The following is a 19,869-nucleotide window of genomic DNA, read 5'->3' as shown; positions in this document are numbered from 1 at the left end:
CAAAGGTAAGCCTTCAAAGTGTAACTACAAAATAGATGCTTGGTAGGGAAAATGTGTTTATATATGTGACGAATATATAAAATGATAAACTTTATTTACGAATCGGCTCATTTAATTAATGGACTTTAAATAACACAAGAATAGTCCATATTTAAAAAAAGCTATTTAATGGTAAATTCCTTACAACATATAATACATTTATGAAGTTTAAGGAGCAACTTCACACAAGCTCTTCTGGCAATTTTGGGAAGATGTATTGGTACATTACAAACTGTCTATTCCTTTTCGATAAATTACAATATTCCAAGTTTTGAGAAATATTTAAGAAAGAGTTGCTTCGTGTATGTATATATCTTGTGGTGCGGCCATCATGACCTTAGTAATCGGTGGAGATGTTCACACTGGCAGCAGATGCTTCAAAGTCATTGTAGGCACAATTGCCTAATGCGAGATACTCAAATAGAAGTACATCTCAATAAATTTAGATGCCATGTAAAAGCCATGTAATTCAATTTAAATAGTGAAACTCATATATAATATAGATTCATTACACAGCCTAATATATTTGTGTTTATTTCATTTACTTTTGATGATTATGGCTTACAGCTAATGAAAACCCCAAATTAGAATATTACTTAGGACCTATTAAAAATAAGATTTTTAACATAGAAATGTTGGACTACTGTAAATTAACAACATGTACAGCACTCAATTCTTGGTCGGGGCAATTTTTTTCATGAATTACTTTAGCAATGTGACGTGGGATGGTGTGGATCAGTCTGTGGCACTGCTGAGGTGTGAAGCCCAGGTTGCTCTGAAAAATGGCTTTTAGCTCTTCTGCGTTGTTTGGTTTAGTGACACAACTTCCTCTCCATAATTCCTCATAGGTTCTCTTTCCATAGGCCAGAGTTTGCTGGCCAATCGAGCACAGTAATATTGTCCTTCTGACAGTGTGGACAGGTGTCAAATCCTCCTGGAAAATCAAATCAGCATCTCCATGAAGCTGGTCAGCATATGGAAGCATTAGACTACATCAGAGGTGTGTTTCCTGGGCTGAGGACAAAAGACTGCTCAAAAAAACTCTTAGTCAGTTTACCAAAGTCCTCTTTTAAACTTGAAATTTCCTTTAGAAGTGAGAAGAGGCACATAATCCAAGCTGCTTGAGGTCCAGTGTAGATTTTTCAGTCAGTGGTAGTTTGAGGAGCATGTCATCTGCCTGTGTTGGTCCACTGCTGGTCCACTGCGCAGCCATCTACCAGGAACATTTAAAGTACTTCACTGGTTCCCCAGATTAATAGAGTTGCTGATTTTATTTTCCAGCAGGACTTGACACCTGCCCACCTGCTGACACAAGTACTTATACCTGGTTTATGGACCATTGTATCCCTGTGTTCAATTGGCCACCAAACTCGCTCAAATTTGAAGTAGAGAAAGATGTGAGACACTAGACCAAACAATGCAAGAAGTTCTGAAAACTGCTATCAGAGCAACCTTAAGCTTCATAGCATCTCAGTAGTGCCATAGACTGATCACTTCCATGCCATGCAACATTACTGAAGTGACTCATGCAAAAAATACCCCAACCAAATATTGAGTGCTGTGCATGTTCATAATTTTCAGTAGTCCCAACATTTCTGTTATTGGTCTTAAGTAATATTTTAATTTAAATGAATGTATGTAATATATGAGTTTAATTTTTATAAATTGAATTACTAAAAACTTTTCAATGACATTTCAATTTATTGAGATACACCTGTATGGCCATGTCACGTCACAATCAGTCTGCAATCCAAGCTAACCTACAGAAGACATGAAAATGTTAGTGTGGCACAGTATATATATATATATATATATGTATATATATATATATATATATATATATATATATATATATATATATATATATATATATATATAAATTTTAGATTTTGCTGTATTTGGCTTAACCATTCTTGGGTGGCTCGCCAATGTATTAGATGACTCTAATACATACAATAAGTAAGCTGACCAAAGTTCTTATGGGGAGAAGACTTTATTGAAGACAATGAATAGTGCATTTCCTCAGCAGTGATGTTAACTCGTCTGTCTTCAAGTAACTTAACCCAAAGTACTGTCTGTGAGACAGTACTTTATAACAAAGGATATAACCTCTCCGGAGATTAACAAATGGTTTATTTGGCTCACAACTCTTGAGATCCTGCAGGCCATTTGGTTCACACCTTTTCAGATGCCGATACTTGTTTGCATATGAAACAAGCCATACAATCTATATGCAAAATACGATGGGACCATCGCAACTGGCCCACCTTTACAGGTACTCTGCCCTGCACCAACTGTGGGCCAGTGGCATAATTTCCCCCTCCTTTCTTCCTTTAGCACCATATGTATATATATATATACACACACACATACATATATATATATATATATATATATATATATATATATATATATATATATATATATATATATATATATATATATATACACACATATATATATATATAAACACACATATATATATATACACACATATATATATATATATATATACACATACATACATACATACACACAGACAATTAACTAGGTTAATTAGGTTAAGTAGGCAGGTTAGGGAAATTAGGCAAGTAACTGTATAATGATGGTTTGTACTGTGAAAACCGTGAAACTGTATTTTTATCCAAGGTTATCATACCGTCAGAATGTTATATCGGCCCATGCCTAATAAATATATATATATATATATATATATATATATATATATATATATATATATATATATATATATATATATATATATATATATAAAAAAAAAAATATATATATATATATATATATATATATATATATATATATATATATATATATATATATATATATATATATATATATATATATATGTATTTAGACAATTGTTGGTAGCACTATATTGAGGTGTAATTCTGTCTTCACAGGTGCCTTTTCAAGATAAATCCAGACAGAGGGACCAAGGTGGAAAAGAAGCAATCTAAAAGACAGCAGTCCATTAATCCCAAGGTTCTTTCTTTGATTGCAAACATTGCAAACTTTGAATAGAGTAGAATAGTAAGCTTGCATTGCCAGTATCTTTTTCTTTATGCACAGTTTAAACTGTTCATTCTGCTGTTATTATTTTTTGGGAGGCTAAGCTGTATATTGTATAGAAATTACTCTAAAAAGATGTTTATGAAAGAATTGTAAAAAAAAATTACCAGTAATGTTGCTTTGGTGGTGTTGTTAAATGACTAAATATGTTGTTTCAAGTAACATATAATAAAAAAGCACAAAAGCAATTAATGGCTGTGTATTTTATGCCAATTGTTTTGCAGTTTAGTCTTTTAATTTTTACAGGTATATGTATATAAACAATATTATAACACATTAATTTAGAGTGTTTTATTTTAACAACAGTAATTATCTGTACCTAAGCTAAATGTTCATTATACTTTTAAATATAATTATTGTTTTAAAGGTATATTACTGTATTTTGAAAATGATGTTAAAAGTAAAAGATTTCATGGAATTATGCTATTAGTTCTTGTATAATCACAGTAATAACTTGTAATCTTAGAAAAGGAAATTAATTGTTTGTTTTTTTTACATTCCATGGAATATTTAAAGACTAATAATTGAAATAACTACTGTAATAATCTGTATTACATTAATGACATGTATAACTTTAGTAATAGTTTGTGTAATTTCAGTGATAACCTGTATAATTTTGTTAATAACGTATATAACTACAGTAATATTGTGTATAATTATGTTAGTAATCTGTGTAATTATGTTAATAACATGTAGAATTACGTTAGTAACCTGTATAATTACAGTGATAACATGTATAATTATGTTAATAACATGTATAACTACAGTAATAACCTATTTAATTAAAGTAATAACATGTATAAGTATGGTAATAATCTGTATAACTAACATAATAACTTGTGTAATTACACAAATAACTTGTATAATTAAAGTTATAACATGTATAATTACAGTAATAAAGTGTATACCTACCATATTAACTTGTATAATTACATAAATAACTTGTATAATTACAGGAATAACCTGTATAACTACCATAATAACGTGTATAATTACATAAATAACTTGTATAATTAAAGTAATAACATGTATAATTACAGTAATAACCTGTATAATGACCATAATAACTTGTATAATTACATAAATAACTCGTATAATTACAGTTATAACATGTTTAATTACAGTAATAACCTGTAACTGTAAAACAGAAAACTACTGTTTTTTAACAGTTTATCTACATCTTTTATTCTAACAGTTTTTTTCTGTATTTTTACAGTTTTTTTCTGGCGCCCCTGCTGCCAGAAAATAACCGTTTTTTTACGGGGATTTTTTTTACAGTGAGCCATACATATCTCTGACTACATAATTCGCAATCTCCAGAAATGTATATAGGACTACATTTTCAGAATGAGCCTATGCTGAATAATTATATTTATATAAAATTCTTATATGATTTAATGCGACAGCCGTGAGACTATTTTTTTTACCTTAGTCACTTAGAAAAAAAAATGTCTAAGCTGTTGTTGAATGACCAACGATTAGTGAGGTCCCTGAAGAAATACAAAGTGGCCTTGTCTACATCTATACACCAACATTTTGAGGACATTTTGAAAAATTGGTGGAATTTCCTTTAAGCTGTCGAGCAGTATTTTTGAGGTTAGAAAAAGAGCTCTATTTCTTGCAACTGAACCATGGGAAACGTTTACTCCATTGCCTCACTCCCTTCACATGCTGTATACGTGACAAGTTTGCAAAGCATCTTAAGTTGTTGATGTGGGTTTGGGGCCATACCTATACCGATCTGTTCTTTGGAAAGACAAGACTCTCCAAGTTAAAACAGTCTAACTATTACACTCTGAGCTGCTTCTTTGATGCCTCGGTTTGAAAGTTCAATGTACTAATTTCAATAACCGAGTCTGAGTTATTATTCTCCTTTTATACTGTATGAAAGTCCTTTCCATCTTGTGCGCATGAGGAAAACTCTGATCTCAGTGTGAGATCCAAAACAAGCAAAACCACATCTTTTTGACACCCTTGCAAATCCTTTTTCAACAACCTGGATCATTATCCTTTTAACCTTGTGACATCCCTCTTTTATTTTCTCTGGCAGTTTGCTCGAGTATCACATTTTCATTGTCCATTTATAAAGAATGATTGTTCACTGAGGCAGTGTGCAAAGTTTCCAATGACTTTTCGGAACAATCTCTTGTGGTATTTGGTGTGTAATAACCTTTAATGGATCTATAATGTGATCTCCAATCTGCTACTAGTAGAGTTTATAGAGGTCAATACTAAAACAAATATGCATGTTTGGTTTCCAAAATTCAGACGTTCATATTATGGATGAGGTATTGCATCATTAAACACATGCTAATTGTCAGGGGAGACTGATCTGAGTCAACGTTGCTTCTAAGTGATATCGTGCAAACAAGAGTCCTGTTGTTACAAATATTGGCGTGGCTGTGTTTTTGCAGTTGACACAAGGCTGAGTTGTTTACATGATCTTTGGATTTAGCGTAGGAGTGTTGTGAAGTGACGTCGCTGTAAAAAGGCACCATCAATTAGAAAACATGTTAAAATACATATAGACTAGGGTTACATTATAATCAGTGTTTAGTAAGTTACTTCAAAAACTACTTATTGCATAGTTAAAAGTAGTATTTAAATTATTGTATTTAAAAATAGAAATGTATTAAAATTACTTTATAATTACTTTCCCTGAAAATGTGCCTTTTTACACATTTAAAATAACAAATCACATTAGCCTGTTTTAATATTTTTTTATCATTTAGCTCTATTTCAAAATAACACTTAAGAAATGTTAATCAAAGCACAAAATGTTTCAAATAAATAATAAATATGATCTTGAAATTAATTAATTAATATTGAAATTAAGTGTAATTATCTGACAAAGTTTACCTTTTTTAGTTGAAAAATAAAGCATATAGAATTTTTATACAGAACTGTTCAATTCATGCACATCATTTTAGGCATTTTAATTGAAGTAACTTTCGATAAATTAACTGAGACAAGAAGTAATACCTTTTCTTTTTTGAGAATCCAACATTAATTTGTTCAAAATAATACCATAATACAGTAATAATGTTAAATATTATTACAATAAATTTTAGGGTAACATTTTATAATAACTACACACTACCAGTGGTGGAAAGAGTACTGAAAAAATCATACTCAAGAAAAAGTACTATTGCTTGCCCAAAAATGTAACGCAAGTAGAGTTAAAGTATCTATTGTACATATTATTTAAAGTATGAGTAAAAAGTAGACCTTTCAAAAGTACTTAAGAGTAGTGAGTAGTAAGTATTAAAAAGCTGATGCAGTTACATGTAATTTGAGGATGTGTGTAAACGTAACATTCTGTAGTGCATTTTATTATTGGCCAGCAGACACACAACATCATAAGACGTTAATATTAGGTTAGATTTAGGTTGTGATGTCAGGTGACCAATGTCTAGCCAGTGTCTAAGGACAATGTTATTTTGATGTCTAATAATGACGTCAAATGACATTGACATTTGGTTGAATTCAGCTTGTATTAGAAAGTGACCAAAATCCAACATCGAGCCAACATCTTAAACCAATGTCATATTAATTAAAAATACTAACATTTATTCGTCAGGTATGGCAATCAAAAACCAACATCTGATAGACGACATAGTGGTAACGTCCACACAACGTCAAGCTTTAACATTGTTAGACGTTGATATTTGGTTGATTTTAGGTTGGACGTTGGACATTGACATCGGCCTGACGTTGAGTTCTGACGTCAACCAGATTTTCTTTTTCAAACAAAATGCAACGTCCCTACACAACATCAATCTGACGTCATGTTGACATCTTACTATCAAGTATTGACTGCAGGTTGAGGGAAAATAGTGGGGTAAAAGTACCGTTACAGCACTAAAAATGTATTCGATGGAAAGTAAAAGTACACATTTTTAAAACTACAAATCCTGAGAAAAACTACTCAATTAAAGTAGTTTGAGTATTTGTAATTTGTTACTTTACCCACTGCACACTATAATTCCTTTATTAAGCACTAGCATGTAGTAAATTTATTATCTGTTAAGCTTTAACTCTATATTAATTGACATTAGTAAGCAGTTTATAACTGCAGCTACAAATCCTCCATTCTTGACTTAAAAGCACATGTGTAATGTGCTTAATGATTGTGTTTTCATATTCTGTTAATGATTTATTTTTCATTACTAAATTAAGTATTGCATTATTTACAAACCAACTATTTGGGTTGTTTTTAAGATCATTCAGAATGCATAAGTAAATGATTAATAAACTATTCAAATTAAAAACTTTAATTCTCATTATTCAGGCATACAGTAATAGTTCATTTGTATGTTAATAAACGTTTTATTAACTCAACTTTATCCAGTTTTGTGACATAATTTAGTGAGGACTATTATTTATGCTTTATAAATCCCTTATAAAAGACAATTAAAGGCTCAGTTAAAGAACATACTGTAAACAACTTTATTAATTTCTGTTCATGTGAAGATACACAAATCGAACTGGATCAAATGAAAGCTAAATCTCTGCAATCTTAACTAAAATAAAATTACTGTACAGTTTAAACATCCCTAAATAACATTGAAATGTTGCATCATATTATATTGTTAAATTATTATACTGCTGTTTTAACCAATTTTATGTTGTATGTTGATGATGTATTTTGACACTCCTGTTATTCAGCAATGTTTAAACTTTACAGTGATTTTATTTTTTAGATAGAAATTGCAAAGATTATTGTTTATTTGATGCCAAGCCTTTAATTGTCTTTTATAATGGATTTTAAAACATAAATAGTCCTCACTTTAGATTAGGTCACAAAACTGCTTGAAGTTGAGTTAATAAAGCATTTATTATCATACATAGTAACCATTAATATACTGTATGCCTGATTAATAAGATATGTTGAACGTACTGTATCTTAATAATAAGAACGATAATAAGAATGTTTGATTTCATTTGTTTATTAATCATTTACTAACTCATTATGAATGAAAACCAGCAACTACTCCTAAGTATAAATGATTTTAAATAACGTGATACTTAATTTAGTAATGTAAAATCAATCAACCATAAATTATAAAAGTACAATTATTAAGCACACATAAGTCAAGAATAGAGCATTTGTAGCTGCTGCCAGTCTTTATTAAAAATTCTTGGGACCACACTGATGTGTAAGTTTTTATTAGGTTTTCTTGATTTTCGTTTAGGTTTGCATTGATCAAATAGTATACAAATATTCTTAATAGTTTCTTAAAGGTAAAATCTGAATGTTAGCAATGTAACTCTATCTCTTCTTGCTCCCAGCTAATGCAATAAAATTATGCTTTCACAAAATTGCTGAATTAATTCACTTATATTCAGTTTATGTTCAGAATTTACATATTTCACTTTTTTTTTCTCTAGTTTAAATTTTTTTTTTCTGCTTTGTAAACTAATTATATGTTTAAACTGTAATTATTACAACATAAACTTATAAATTGTACAGTTCTGAGACGTAAAAAAAGATGGTAAAGAACTGTAAATATTACAATATTAACTTTTAAACAAGAGAGTTCTGAACTGTAAAAAACATAATAAACCGTAAATATTACAACATAAACCTTTGAACAAGACAGTTCTAAACTGTAAAAAAGATGGCCGTGAACCGTAAATATTACAATGTAAATTTTAGAATAAACTGTTTTTATAGCAACAGAAATATGTTGATAAACTATAAAAAAAAACGGTTAAAATTCGTAAAATATACAGAGCAGTGGGTGCAATCCCGTAAAATCAATAATGTTGCTACCGTATTTTTTACAGTAAAGTTCTGGCAAACACAGCTGCCGTTTTTTACCGTAAAATTTACTGTTTATTTTTTACAGTGTGCAGTTGATAACTGCTTACTAACATCTAATAATGTAGAGTTAATGCTTAACAAATAATGAATTCACTATATGTCAATGCTCAATAAATGATTCATAGTGTGAAGTTATTAGAAAGTGTTACCAATTTTATTTATTTACTTTTACAATGTTATGTATTTATATTATTCTTTCAGTAATGACAACGCAGAATTTACAGCAACAAATTGTGTGACTTATTTTATTGGTGATACATTATTAATATGGTTATTATTATTACATTATGTTAAAAATATATATTTTCAACATAATGTAATAATTTTTATTACATTACTGTGCTTTATATTTTTATGGCAACTTTGATATAGAGCTTTTATTGTTGTTGCTGCTGATGTTGTTGTTGTTGTCGCTAAAGCAAATGTCTTTAATGCAAATGTTGGGGCTGTTTAAACGACATAATTTTTAGCCTAAAACAGGAAAAAAGTATGTGTTTTGCCTGGTCATTAATACAACATTGCTGTTTTTGTGAACGAAAACACATAAACCTGAAACCTAAATTTTTTTTTTTAAAACACCATTTCTTGTGTACATGACAACACCAACAAAAAGAGAGTGTTTAAAAACAACGATCACTTGTATAGTATGTGTTTATGTAGATTAAAGGCAGCAAACACAAACAAACATACAACAAGGCGGAGTACGGGGTAGTAATGTTGTTGCTCAGGTGTTTGCTAACTCTTCATCATCAGCAAAGTGTGTATTTACTTCACTATACAGCCAACATCTTCTGTTAAAGCTAAAAGCCTACACTCAGGTCAGGTGGCCTTAGAAAGGGATCATCTCTTGAAATGAGAATAACAGTGAGGTCATCTCATAGCAGGCAGCTAGGGATGCTAGATCTTGCTGATTTGCTCTATATTGTGGCTAAAAGAGTTCTTTTCCATATTGAGTTCATATCCTGTTGCACAGAATTACCTCATTGCTTATTCTGTCTGCACTTTTTTGTCATTCTTTCTTTTTTTTTTTTCAGCTCTCTTTTTTTCCCTTGAGAATGATAGAGCAATCATTTGAAGGCATACTCGTGTTGATGTATAACATATGGCTCGATGCAGCCCATATACAGAAGGTCTGCATCAGGGTGTTATCCAAAAACCGAATGCCATCTGGACATATCCGCTGTTCAAATTTTAATGATCATTAAACTTATGTTATTTGTATACTCTTGAGGGGGATTCATTTATTCAAGTTTGTACAGATATTATTCAATAATTTAATTATTATTCATCCTCCTTATGTATGCTATATGGATGAAAATCACACAACTACAGCTATAATGTTTTGCTATAAATTGGAATAATTTTATTTTTTCTTTTAAGAGATTCGACAGTATCTCTTATCAATACAGCATTGCATTTATTTAGAAGTAGTCGCTTTTATAGTAACTTTTTTGACATTAAATGAGTTTTTTTATTGGGGGGTCCTATTTGAAACATAAAAGCTTAAGTCTTTATTAGTTGTAAGTGATAATAATAAAATTAGTAATAGTGATAGAAAAATGAAAGGAAGAAAGAAAGAAAGAAAGAAAGAAAGAAAGAAAGAAAGAAAGAAAGAAAGAAAGAAAGAAAGAAAGAAAGAAAGAAAGAAATGTATGACTAATTTATCTTTTTTTTCTTAAATGCTATAGGATTTAATAAGAAAGAAATAAAGAAAGAAAGAAAGAAAGAAAGAAAGAAAGAAAGAAAGAAAGAAAGAAAGAAAGAAAGAAAGAAAGAAAGAAAAAGAAATTGGTGACAATTTTATGAAGGATTTTCTTTTCTCAAAAACTTAAGTCTCCATTACTTGTGATAGTAATACAATTAAAGAAAGAAAGAAAGAAAGAAAGAAAGATATTGATGACAATTTTATCAAGTATGTTTTTATTCAGAACTTAAAATGAAACTCCCAGTCTGCCGCACCTTGATTTGAAATCTTAAACCGAAACCTGTTGCTCCGCTCTGTTATTTATCAATCAAGAGCCAATCTTAGCTACCCTTTCTTGTAAAGATCAACAGTAGCTAGAGAGCGATACCAGTAGTTGATGGTGGCGATAAACTGTCTGATCTGTGGAAACATGGTGCCTCAGTGTAACAGCAATGAAGGCGATTGGAACAGATAAGCCATTATACCAGCCCCGGCTTGTCAGCTGCATTGTGTTCTTCCTCATAAACCTATTCAGTGATTAAACACCTGTTTGTAAAATCAAGCACCAGGAAAGTACACATTTAGACAGTCATACAGTAACAGGAAGATTTGCAAATGTTTTTTAAATTAGTTGAGTTATGATCAGATGGAACTGACATCCTAATTTGTAGAATGTCATAAGGCATCACATATATTTCTTATGTGCCGAATGGAAATTTCCATCCTTGCTCGAAATGAAAGAATATCTTAAATCTTTTTTTTTAAGAACATTGTAATCCTATGGAGTAATGCTGAGAGAATGTTCGGCCTGTCTGATCTGCTTCTACATTAATTCGCTTGATTATTTTCCCAACAAAACGTTGCTTTTGATCTGTCCTTCTAGCTTGCAGTTTGCATGAATAGGTGAATGTAATTTATTTCTTTTGGCCAATCATCTGCAGGAGAACAACTGGACGTGCTCCAATCTAAGCAGTCTCTTACTTCAGTATGCAAATGTGTTGGATGAGTAAGTCTTGCATTCAGGACTTTATTTACTGACCTTTGACATTTGCTAATAAAATGCCAAGATTCAACACAAACCAACACTGTGATGCAAAAAAATCACATGGGCTCAAATAAATGTTCCAGATGTGACCAAAAAAGAAAAAGCTATTCAAATTGAGTAAGTCAAACTTTGTCAAAACTGGAAAAACTTTGGATGCATTTATTTATTAAGGATCAACCTGTTAGCATTTAGTATTACTTTGTAATTAATATTATATTATTTAAAAAATCATTTTATATAAATTTTATAATCAAGTAATTAAGTTTTTACTGTTCCTTTAATGAATAATTGATTTATAGTAAATATATTAAATGTATGCACAGGGGTGGATTTAACCAATAAGCAAGGTAAATGGCCGCTTAGGGCCCCAGGAAACCTGAGCGCCCCTAAATAAATACCTATATATAAATGATACCTATAAATTATATATAACATTGTTTGATATCATATTTTGCACAGTGAGGGTCTATGTAATTTGAACGTAATTATTACATTTGCGCAAATGTGTCCACCACCTTTAAGCATGGTCCAGTTCTACAGTCGAATCAGTAAAGATTTAGTTTTAAAAATGAAATAGTTAATTTATTATTTTTAGTTGTGAATTCATCTTAAGAAAACAAATCAATGCAAAGTCATTTTACAAGGTGCTTGACATGCTATTATTTTGCATTAACATAAACTGTAGAAAGAAGATCAGATGATATAAGAAAAAAACAGCTAAATAATAATTTTTTAAAAATTACTTAAGTTGCATTTTAGAACTTTTGGGTCCCATGGCTGGAATTGCTTAAGGCCCCAAAATCACTAAATCTGCCCTGTATATACAGGTGTTAAATGTAAATATGATTGTCATACACTGATGGTCAAAAGTTTGCGGTCAGTAGGATTTTTACATGTTTTAAAACGAGCTTCCCCTGTTCACCAAGGCTGCATTTATTTAATCAAAGAAACAGTACAAACAGTAAAATTATGAAATGTTATTGCACTATAAAATAACTGTTTAAAAGTAGTTTATAATTTCATTTAACAATTTATTCCAGTGATTTTAAAGATGAATTTTCAGCTTCAATACTTCAGTCTTCAGAGTCACATGATCCTTCAGAAAGTCACTCTAATATTAATTTTATTATTATTATTATTATTATTTTTATTATTAATAATAATAATAATAATAATAATAATACTAATAATAATAATAATAGTTATAAAACCAATGACTGGAGTAATAACTTCATTTGAAACAACATGCAGAAACAAAGCAGTTATTTAAAATTGTAATAAATGTTTAACTTTTTTTTCCATTTAATAAATCGCCACCTTAGAATTATAAGGTTCTATCTGACATTTTTGTCAAAATTGAGTTATTCACATATTCTTATTAAATGACAACTTATTGACATGATGTGATGTTTTTTTTTATATATAAGTTGTTTTCATTTGAAAAGTTTTCATTTAAAAAACAAAAAAGGTTTTATCTACAAAGTCGAACTCTAGTTTGGCTTTATAAGATTTTTTTCTGTGAGCCAGTCAGCATTTCAAATGCACGCACAAGGACCAATCAGGACTAGGTTTCTTTGTCATTCCGCCAGATTTCTTCATTGACAGCGGGAAAGACCAGAAAGAAACACAAAATTGTTTCTTCCCAAAATTGTGAAGAAACCAGAAACTGAAAAGATGTGAGTAAATGTGATGATTTAGAAGGATTTTCTGAGATGAAATGTTACATTTTATGTCGTTGGAAAATATTTTTTTCATTGGAAAAAAATGAAAAAAAAAAAAAGTTAGAAAATTTTTATAAAAATTATATATTAATATATAAATGTAAAATATATTTTTATTTCTGTATATATATATATATATATATATATATATATATATATATATATATATATATATATATATATATATATATATATATATAGTCAGTGAAACATTTTTCAGTGTTTAATAAACTTTGTTAAACAGCTCATTTGCTTATTGTCTGTTTTCTTTTAAAGTCTTTAAATTTGATATAATAATAATAATTATATAAATAAATATTATAAATAATTTTATAATAAATATAATTCAATAATTCATATAATTCAATAAATATCACCATATTAATTACATAAATTTAACATCTGTACTGGACAAAATATTTACCACAGCCTTGTAGGTTTAATTTAACCAAGAAAAAATACTCATCCTAAAACATTAAATGTTATCGAAAGCAAAATGTAACTATCTCAAACATCAACACATTGTTACAATTTTTTATGTTTAAATTAAATTAATCAGCATACTGACTGTATTTCTTGAAAAGCAATGTTTCAATTTATGATCTGCCAGATAGAACATTATAATTCCAAGCGGAAAATTTCTTTTTAGAATTAGGTTATATCTGCAATTGCACTGTTTTTGTTTCTTTTTACCCTAATTTGCTATTTTTTTATGATAAAAAATTTATAATTTATATTAAGACTGCATTTAGAGTCTCTGTCATGTTAATGTATGAAAGAGAACTGTTACACACACATTCTTTTCTATAAGGAATGCAAAAACTTTGAAGCTCAATATTTCAAAATCATTCAGAACACAGATAGAACCTTAAAATTCCAAGGTGACGAAATGCCACCTTGATGAACAGAATAATTTTCTTTACAAAAAAAAAAAAAAAAAAACATGAAAAAAAACCTGACCCAAAACTGTTGACCGGTAGTGTATACATATATTTGTGTTTGCTTGCTATCTGGCATTTGCTTCACTGATTGGCTGCTCTTGCACTGTCTAGGTCGTAAACAGCTTCTTCTCAAAGGCGGAAGTGTTGCGTTTCAGTGATAAAGTTTATCAGCTCCTGAGGGTGTTTGAGAAGCAGCAGAGGGGCCCTAAAACTTGCCAAAAACACTGCAAGAGCCACTTCTTTCTCACTCAAGCCAAATTAGTGGTAGCCACAAGTTTACAGACAACAATGAATCCATATTTAGCTTCTACAACAGTTCAATACAATTATTGCCAAATTCTGTATTGCTTAAAAATGCAACTTTTGCTAAACAATTGCAACTGGCTGTTTTTCACTGAGGGTTAATACATATAATACATTCACAGCATTTCTCAGTGCATTCACTGAACCACAAAGCAATCATTGTGGCTTCATTTACTTGTTTGTGCCAACGACACAAAATCTACCCAATAGCAGCAAAAATGTTGACTTTCCGTTAAACAAAACGCTGCCATTATCTTCCATCTGTCATTATTTCAATTGCTGTATGTCCACAAGGGCAACTTTCATAATACGCTGCACTAAAAATACTCAAAATGCTCATTCTGTCTTATTGCAATTTTTGCTAGACATATTGTTGAAGCTGCTCCGTTTTTAATAAAACTCACTGGAGACCCAGTCACGGTGTACGAGCATGAAAGTACACAGTTTACGTAAAAAGGCCTCAGACATAACAAGGCTGATCAAATTTTACTCAATGTACTCGTAGGTTGGTGAGCTATACGCTGAATAATGTGATTTGTTTGTTTAAATGGGCTACCTGACACCATTGAACTCACTGCTTCAAGCATTTGGAAATTGAAGTGGCACAGAATGACTTGATTGTAAGTTGTTCCTTTTTGTCTGTGCTTCAGCCTGTTGGTTTCCACTACAGCATTTCAACATTTTTACACCGCATATGACGTTGTGTGTTTAATAAAATAATTTGCTTAACATTTGTTGAATATAACATATTGACCCTGTATAAAAATGACAAATGATGTTATATATACTGTGGGCTTGTCTGGCTTAATGTAAAGCTATACAACAAAAGAGCCATCTATTTATAGTGGAGCTGGCGGCAAAACAAATATGTTATTTCACCCATTTCTGGTAGCTTAGAGAAATTCAAGACTCTGGTCAATTAGAGAAAAATGACACTATGCTATTTTTTGATATTTAAAGACAAAAAAAAAAAAAGAAGAGAATATTTCTCTTGAGGAGTGTAGTGTACATGACACAGGTGTTTGCATGTGAAATGCGTATGTGTGTGCATTGTTTCCACTTCATTGTGGCTAGGAAATGTCTCCAGGGCTTGCCCATCCAACCCCCTGTAACAGCTGCTGTAACCCCTATACTTTGAAAGTCAAGTGTTTACCCCATTCTAGGAAGAGTCTTTTCTAATAATTATCTACAGTATATACAAGCAAACACAAATCCAAAATTTAACATTAATTAAAAATACATTTAATGTTTGATTTTTATTGCAAAGCTCAGTAAAAAAATGTTTATGTATGTATTTATTTAGAAAAATAAAAATATATCAATAGACACCACTTATTTACAATTTGCCTATTGCTTTGACTCAAATAACTACTATGTGTCCTCGATAAAACTTGAAATGTATCAATATTTACATTGCAATTCTATCAGACTAAAATATAAAGTACAGGTGAACTATGAATAAAAAATAAAAAAATACTAAAATGTTTTCTGTCTCTGTGGCCAGTGTTGGATTAATGCATATTTTGGCTTGGATGAATAAATATTCATATCTTAAATGAAATAAGAGAATGAAAATTTCTAGAAGAAAGAATTTCTTTTTTTTTCTTCTGGAGAAGGTCTTATTTGTTTTATTTCGGCCAGAATAAAAGCAGTTTTAAATAAAAAATAAAAAAAATTGGGGACAAAATTATTAGCCCCTTTAAGCAATTTTTTCGATTGTCTACAGAACAAACCATCAATATATAAATACTTGCCTAATTACCCTTACCTGCCTAGATAACCTAATTAACATAGTTAAGCCTTTAAATGTCACTTGAAGCAGTATAGAAATGTCTTGAAAAATATTAGAAATAAGTTATTAAAACTATTATGTTTCGAAATGTGTGAAAAAATAAAATAAATAAAAAATAAATAAATAAATATATATATATATATATATATATATATATATATATATATATATATATATATATATATATATATATATATATATATATATATATATATATATATAGCAGTTAATTGGCTATTTTAAATGGTCCAATTAAAAAGTGTGAAAAATCTGCTAGTGCAAAACAGTGTAATATTAGAACACATTTCATTTCCATTTTATATCAAAGCATGTACCCTGTTCCATCCCTCAATACTTTTCTACCGACAAACATTACTTTTAAGATAATGGCAAAATGTAAAAAAAAGTCCTTCCTCATGCCAGTTTTGTTTATGACCATTAAATGTTGTAGCTCCCAAGAGGAAGCTTCATCTGCACTGAGTTTAACTGGTCCGCTTGTTTCTGTATATCCCAGCTATAAACACAAGCAATTATGAGCTTAAGCCTCGTATTTTTTTTTCCCCTACACAAACTTCACCTGGCTGATTTACATTCCACCGTAAGCAGTACCATAACAAGTCATTCATTTTTTTGCATGAAATGTCGTACACATCCAATCACTCCGTAATTCTAGACAGCAACAACACTGCCCCACACAACCTTGACGTACTTCTCACAGGGCTCTATCCCCAGGAGAAAAGTCACCACAAGCACATTCACAACTTTAGGTCACCTGGTTCCAACAGGTTTGAAATTCACCTGACATGTGATATAGAACAAACTGACCCTGATGTTGATTCTGGGAAACCTTCAGTCATTTGTCAATAAAGATCCAATAAATAAATTTAATAAAGAAACTCTAATTCTATCAACAGATAAAGTCTTTATATGAAGAGTTCAAATGCGAAAGCATCTCAGTGCCATATGGAATTTTTGCTAAAATGACAAGTTTTCTCAATCTTTTCCCGTAGGTTTAGTAATTTCACTTTTATAGCAAAGAAAAGGTTATTTTCATGGCCTCAAATGTGAAATACCTAAACATAAACACGGGAGGATCATTGCAGCTCAAATGCTCTTTGCAGAAGAACATTTCAGATGCACGTTGGGGTTTTACAACTCTTTTTACACCTGAAAGTAAAGAAGTAAGTAAAAAATGTGACTCACAATTCTGTCTCGGGTTCAGAGACTTCACTGAAGAAGGTGCTGCCGTTGGAGTGTGGTGGTCCAGGTGATGGCTCCTCACTCCTGTAGCTGCTCTGGCTGCTCCCGTCTTCAGGCAGTGCATCTGGAGATGTGGGGGGCTTCTGGAAGGATCCTGCCATTCCTGGATCTGCAGACCCTAGGAAGCAGGGACAGCGAATCTGAAACTCCTTGTAAAGGAAGTTCATTTTTATTGAGGGAATCCATGGACAGGCAAGAAGGTTTTTGAAGGCTGTGCGAAACTCTGGGCTTCGGCAGTAGATGATAGGGTTGAGTCCGGAATTGATATAGCCTAACCAGTTTAAGAGTCGGAAAAAGTACTTGTCTTGTGGTACGAAGGCATAGATGATGTTTGCCACAAAGAAAGGCAGCCAGCACAGTGTAAAGACGCCCATGATGATACCCAGTGTCTTGAGGGCCTTGTGCTCCTTGATAACAGTTAATCTGGAAGGTCGCCTTCGGGAACTCTTCCTCTTTGTTGTCATCCCTGCGATGTTATTACATATAGATGGCAAGTTATTGTTGCCAATGATCGGTGGCTGTACCTGATTTCCCATGTACTCATTTTGGAACCTTATACGGTTCTTGTCAATTAACTGTACCTGTCGTGTGGCAATGAGAAAGACACGTGCATAGACAAAAATCATGATGAAGAGTGGGATGTAGAATGAGACCACGGATGAAATGATGGCATAGGTCATGTTTGTTATAAAATCACAGCAGTTTGTATCACTATAACATGCAGTTGCTACATCATCATTAGGGTCTCTACGCCAAAAACCGTACATTATGGGGATAAAGGAGATACAAGCCGATACTATCCACACAATGCAAACAATAATTCGAGCTCTGCACTTATTCAGAAGCACTTTATGTCGCAGCGGTCGTGTGATCGCAATATACCGATCCACTGCGATGATGCAAAGAGTCTCTATGCTGGCAGTGACGCATAAAACATCAACTGATGTCCATAACTCACAGAAAGTATTGTTGAGTTTCCATTGCCCAGTTACGACAATTGTGGCACCCAGTGGCACCACCAGCACTCCCATAATGAGGTCAGCACATGCCAACGACATGATGAAGATATTTGTCGTAGTCTGCAGCTGTGAGGTGCGTGCGATAGCAATGATGACCAGGAGGTTACCCACAATGATAATCGTGATGATGATCACCATGACAAACAGCAATGACTTAAACCCTTCATTCTGTGTCACATTCTGAGTGTTGTTTGTCATGTTTGTCATGTTTTCCATGTTTAGGTATTCAGAGATCATGGCATGCAGTTTTTCGAGGCATGCGATTTTTCAAAGAAAAAAGCAGCAGCAAAGAGACATAGCCAGGTGCTCAAAACGTCTTCAGAGAAGTGACTGAGATACAATGAAGATTTCAACTTGCATTTTATACCACCGCATCTCCAAATCTTAAACCACAGCATTAATTCATGTTCTTCTCTTCTTCAGTCAGCCTAAAAAAACATGCATATCCAGAAGTCCTATGATGCAAACATATCTGTCATGTTCCACACTTGTGATCGGAGATGTAGGTGAAAAACAAAATGCAAAAGTCAGATTTATTCTGAGTTGAAATTGTCCTAGAGCTTTAAAGGAAGAAAAAATTGAATTTTTAGTTGAGCTCTTGAAATGGCAGATAAGCAGCCATCCTGAGGAAGTAGTCCGCTGAAGTGGAGTTTGAGCTGAAGTGGAGGAGGTTCAGTCAGCGTGTTACTGCCTCGTGTGTGGTGTGAGCTAGAGGAGGTGCCTCGACTGCTAAAAGCTCAAAGGAGCAGTGACACTGCCGTGGTAAAGAACTCTCCCTCTCTGATAATGCTCTCTCTCTCTCTCTCTCTCTCTCTCTCTCTCTCTCTCTCTCTCTCTCATGAGCTGATCGTTCAGCATGCTGTGGATGCAGTCACATTTTGCCCAAGGGGTGGAGTTGTAAAAAGTGCCTCACTCCTAAACTTCACACACGCACACACCCTCTCGTTCTTTCTATCCAACAAGTACACAATCAACTCACATAAAACTTTTTTTATCTTGGTTGTTAGACATATACATGAGGTTAATGTGCATGCAATATATTATGTCAAAAAGAGGGAAACAAATAGTACTAATGTATTAGCTTATGGTAATCTAGATAAATCATCTTCTTTGTCTTTTGTTTGTCAGTAAAGTGATCATACTAAAAACAT

The 19,869-nt window shown here is 31.7% G+C and overlaps 1 protein-coding gene across 1 annotated transcript in view; it reads right to left on the bottom strand.

The window, feature by feature from the left end:
- Positions 1–19,493, bottom strand: part of adrb3a (adrenoceptor beta 3a) — a 47,016-nt gene extending 27,523 nt beyond the window's left edge. The window contains exon 1 of the mRNA XM_056463151.1: positions 17,643–19,493. Within this exon, the coding sequence (XP_056319126.1) occupies positions 17,643–18,955 (1,313 nt within the window). The 5' untranslated portion in view covers positions 18,956–19,493. The remainder of the gene's footprint in view (positions 1–17,642) is intronic.
- Positions 19,494–19,869: the final 376 nt, after the last annotated feature.

This window comes from Danio aesculapii, chromosome 8 (genome assembly GCF_903798145.1).
Source record: "Danio aesculapii chromosome 8, fDanAes4.1, whole genome shotgun sequence".
Taxonomy (NCBI): domain Eukaryota; kingdom Metazoa; phylum Chordata; class Actinopteri; order Cypriniformes; family Danionidae; genus Danio; species Danio aesculapii.
Note: the sequence above shows the minus strand (reverse complement) of the source record. Positions and strands in the feature narration are given on the sequence as shown.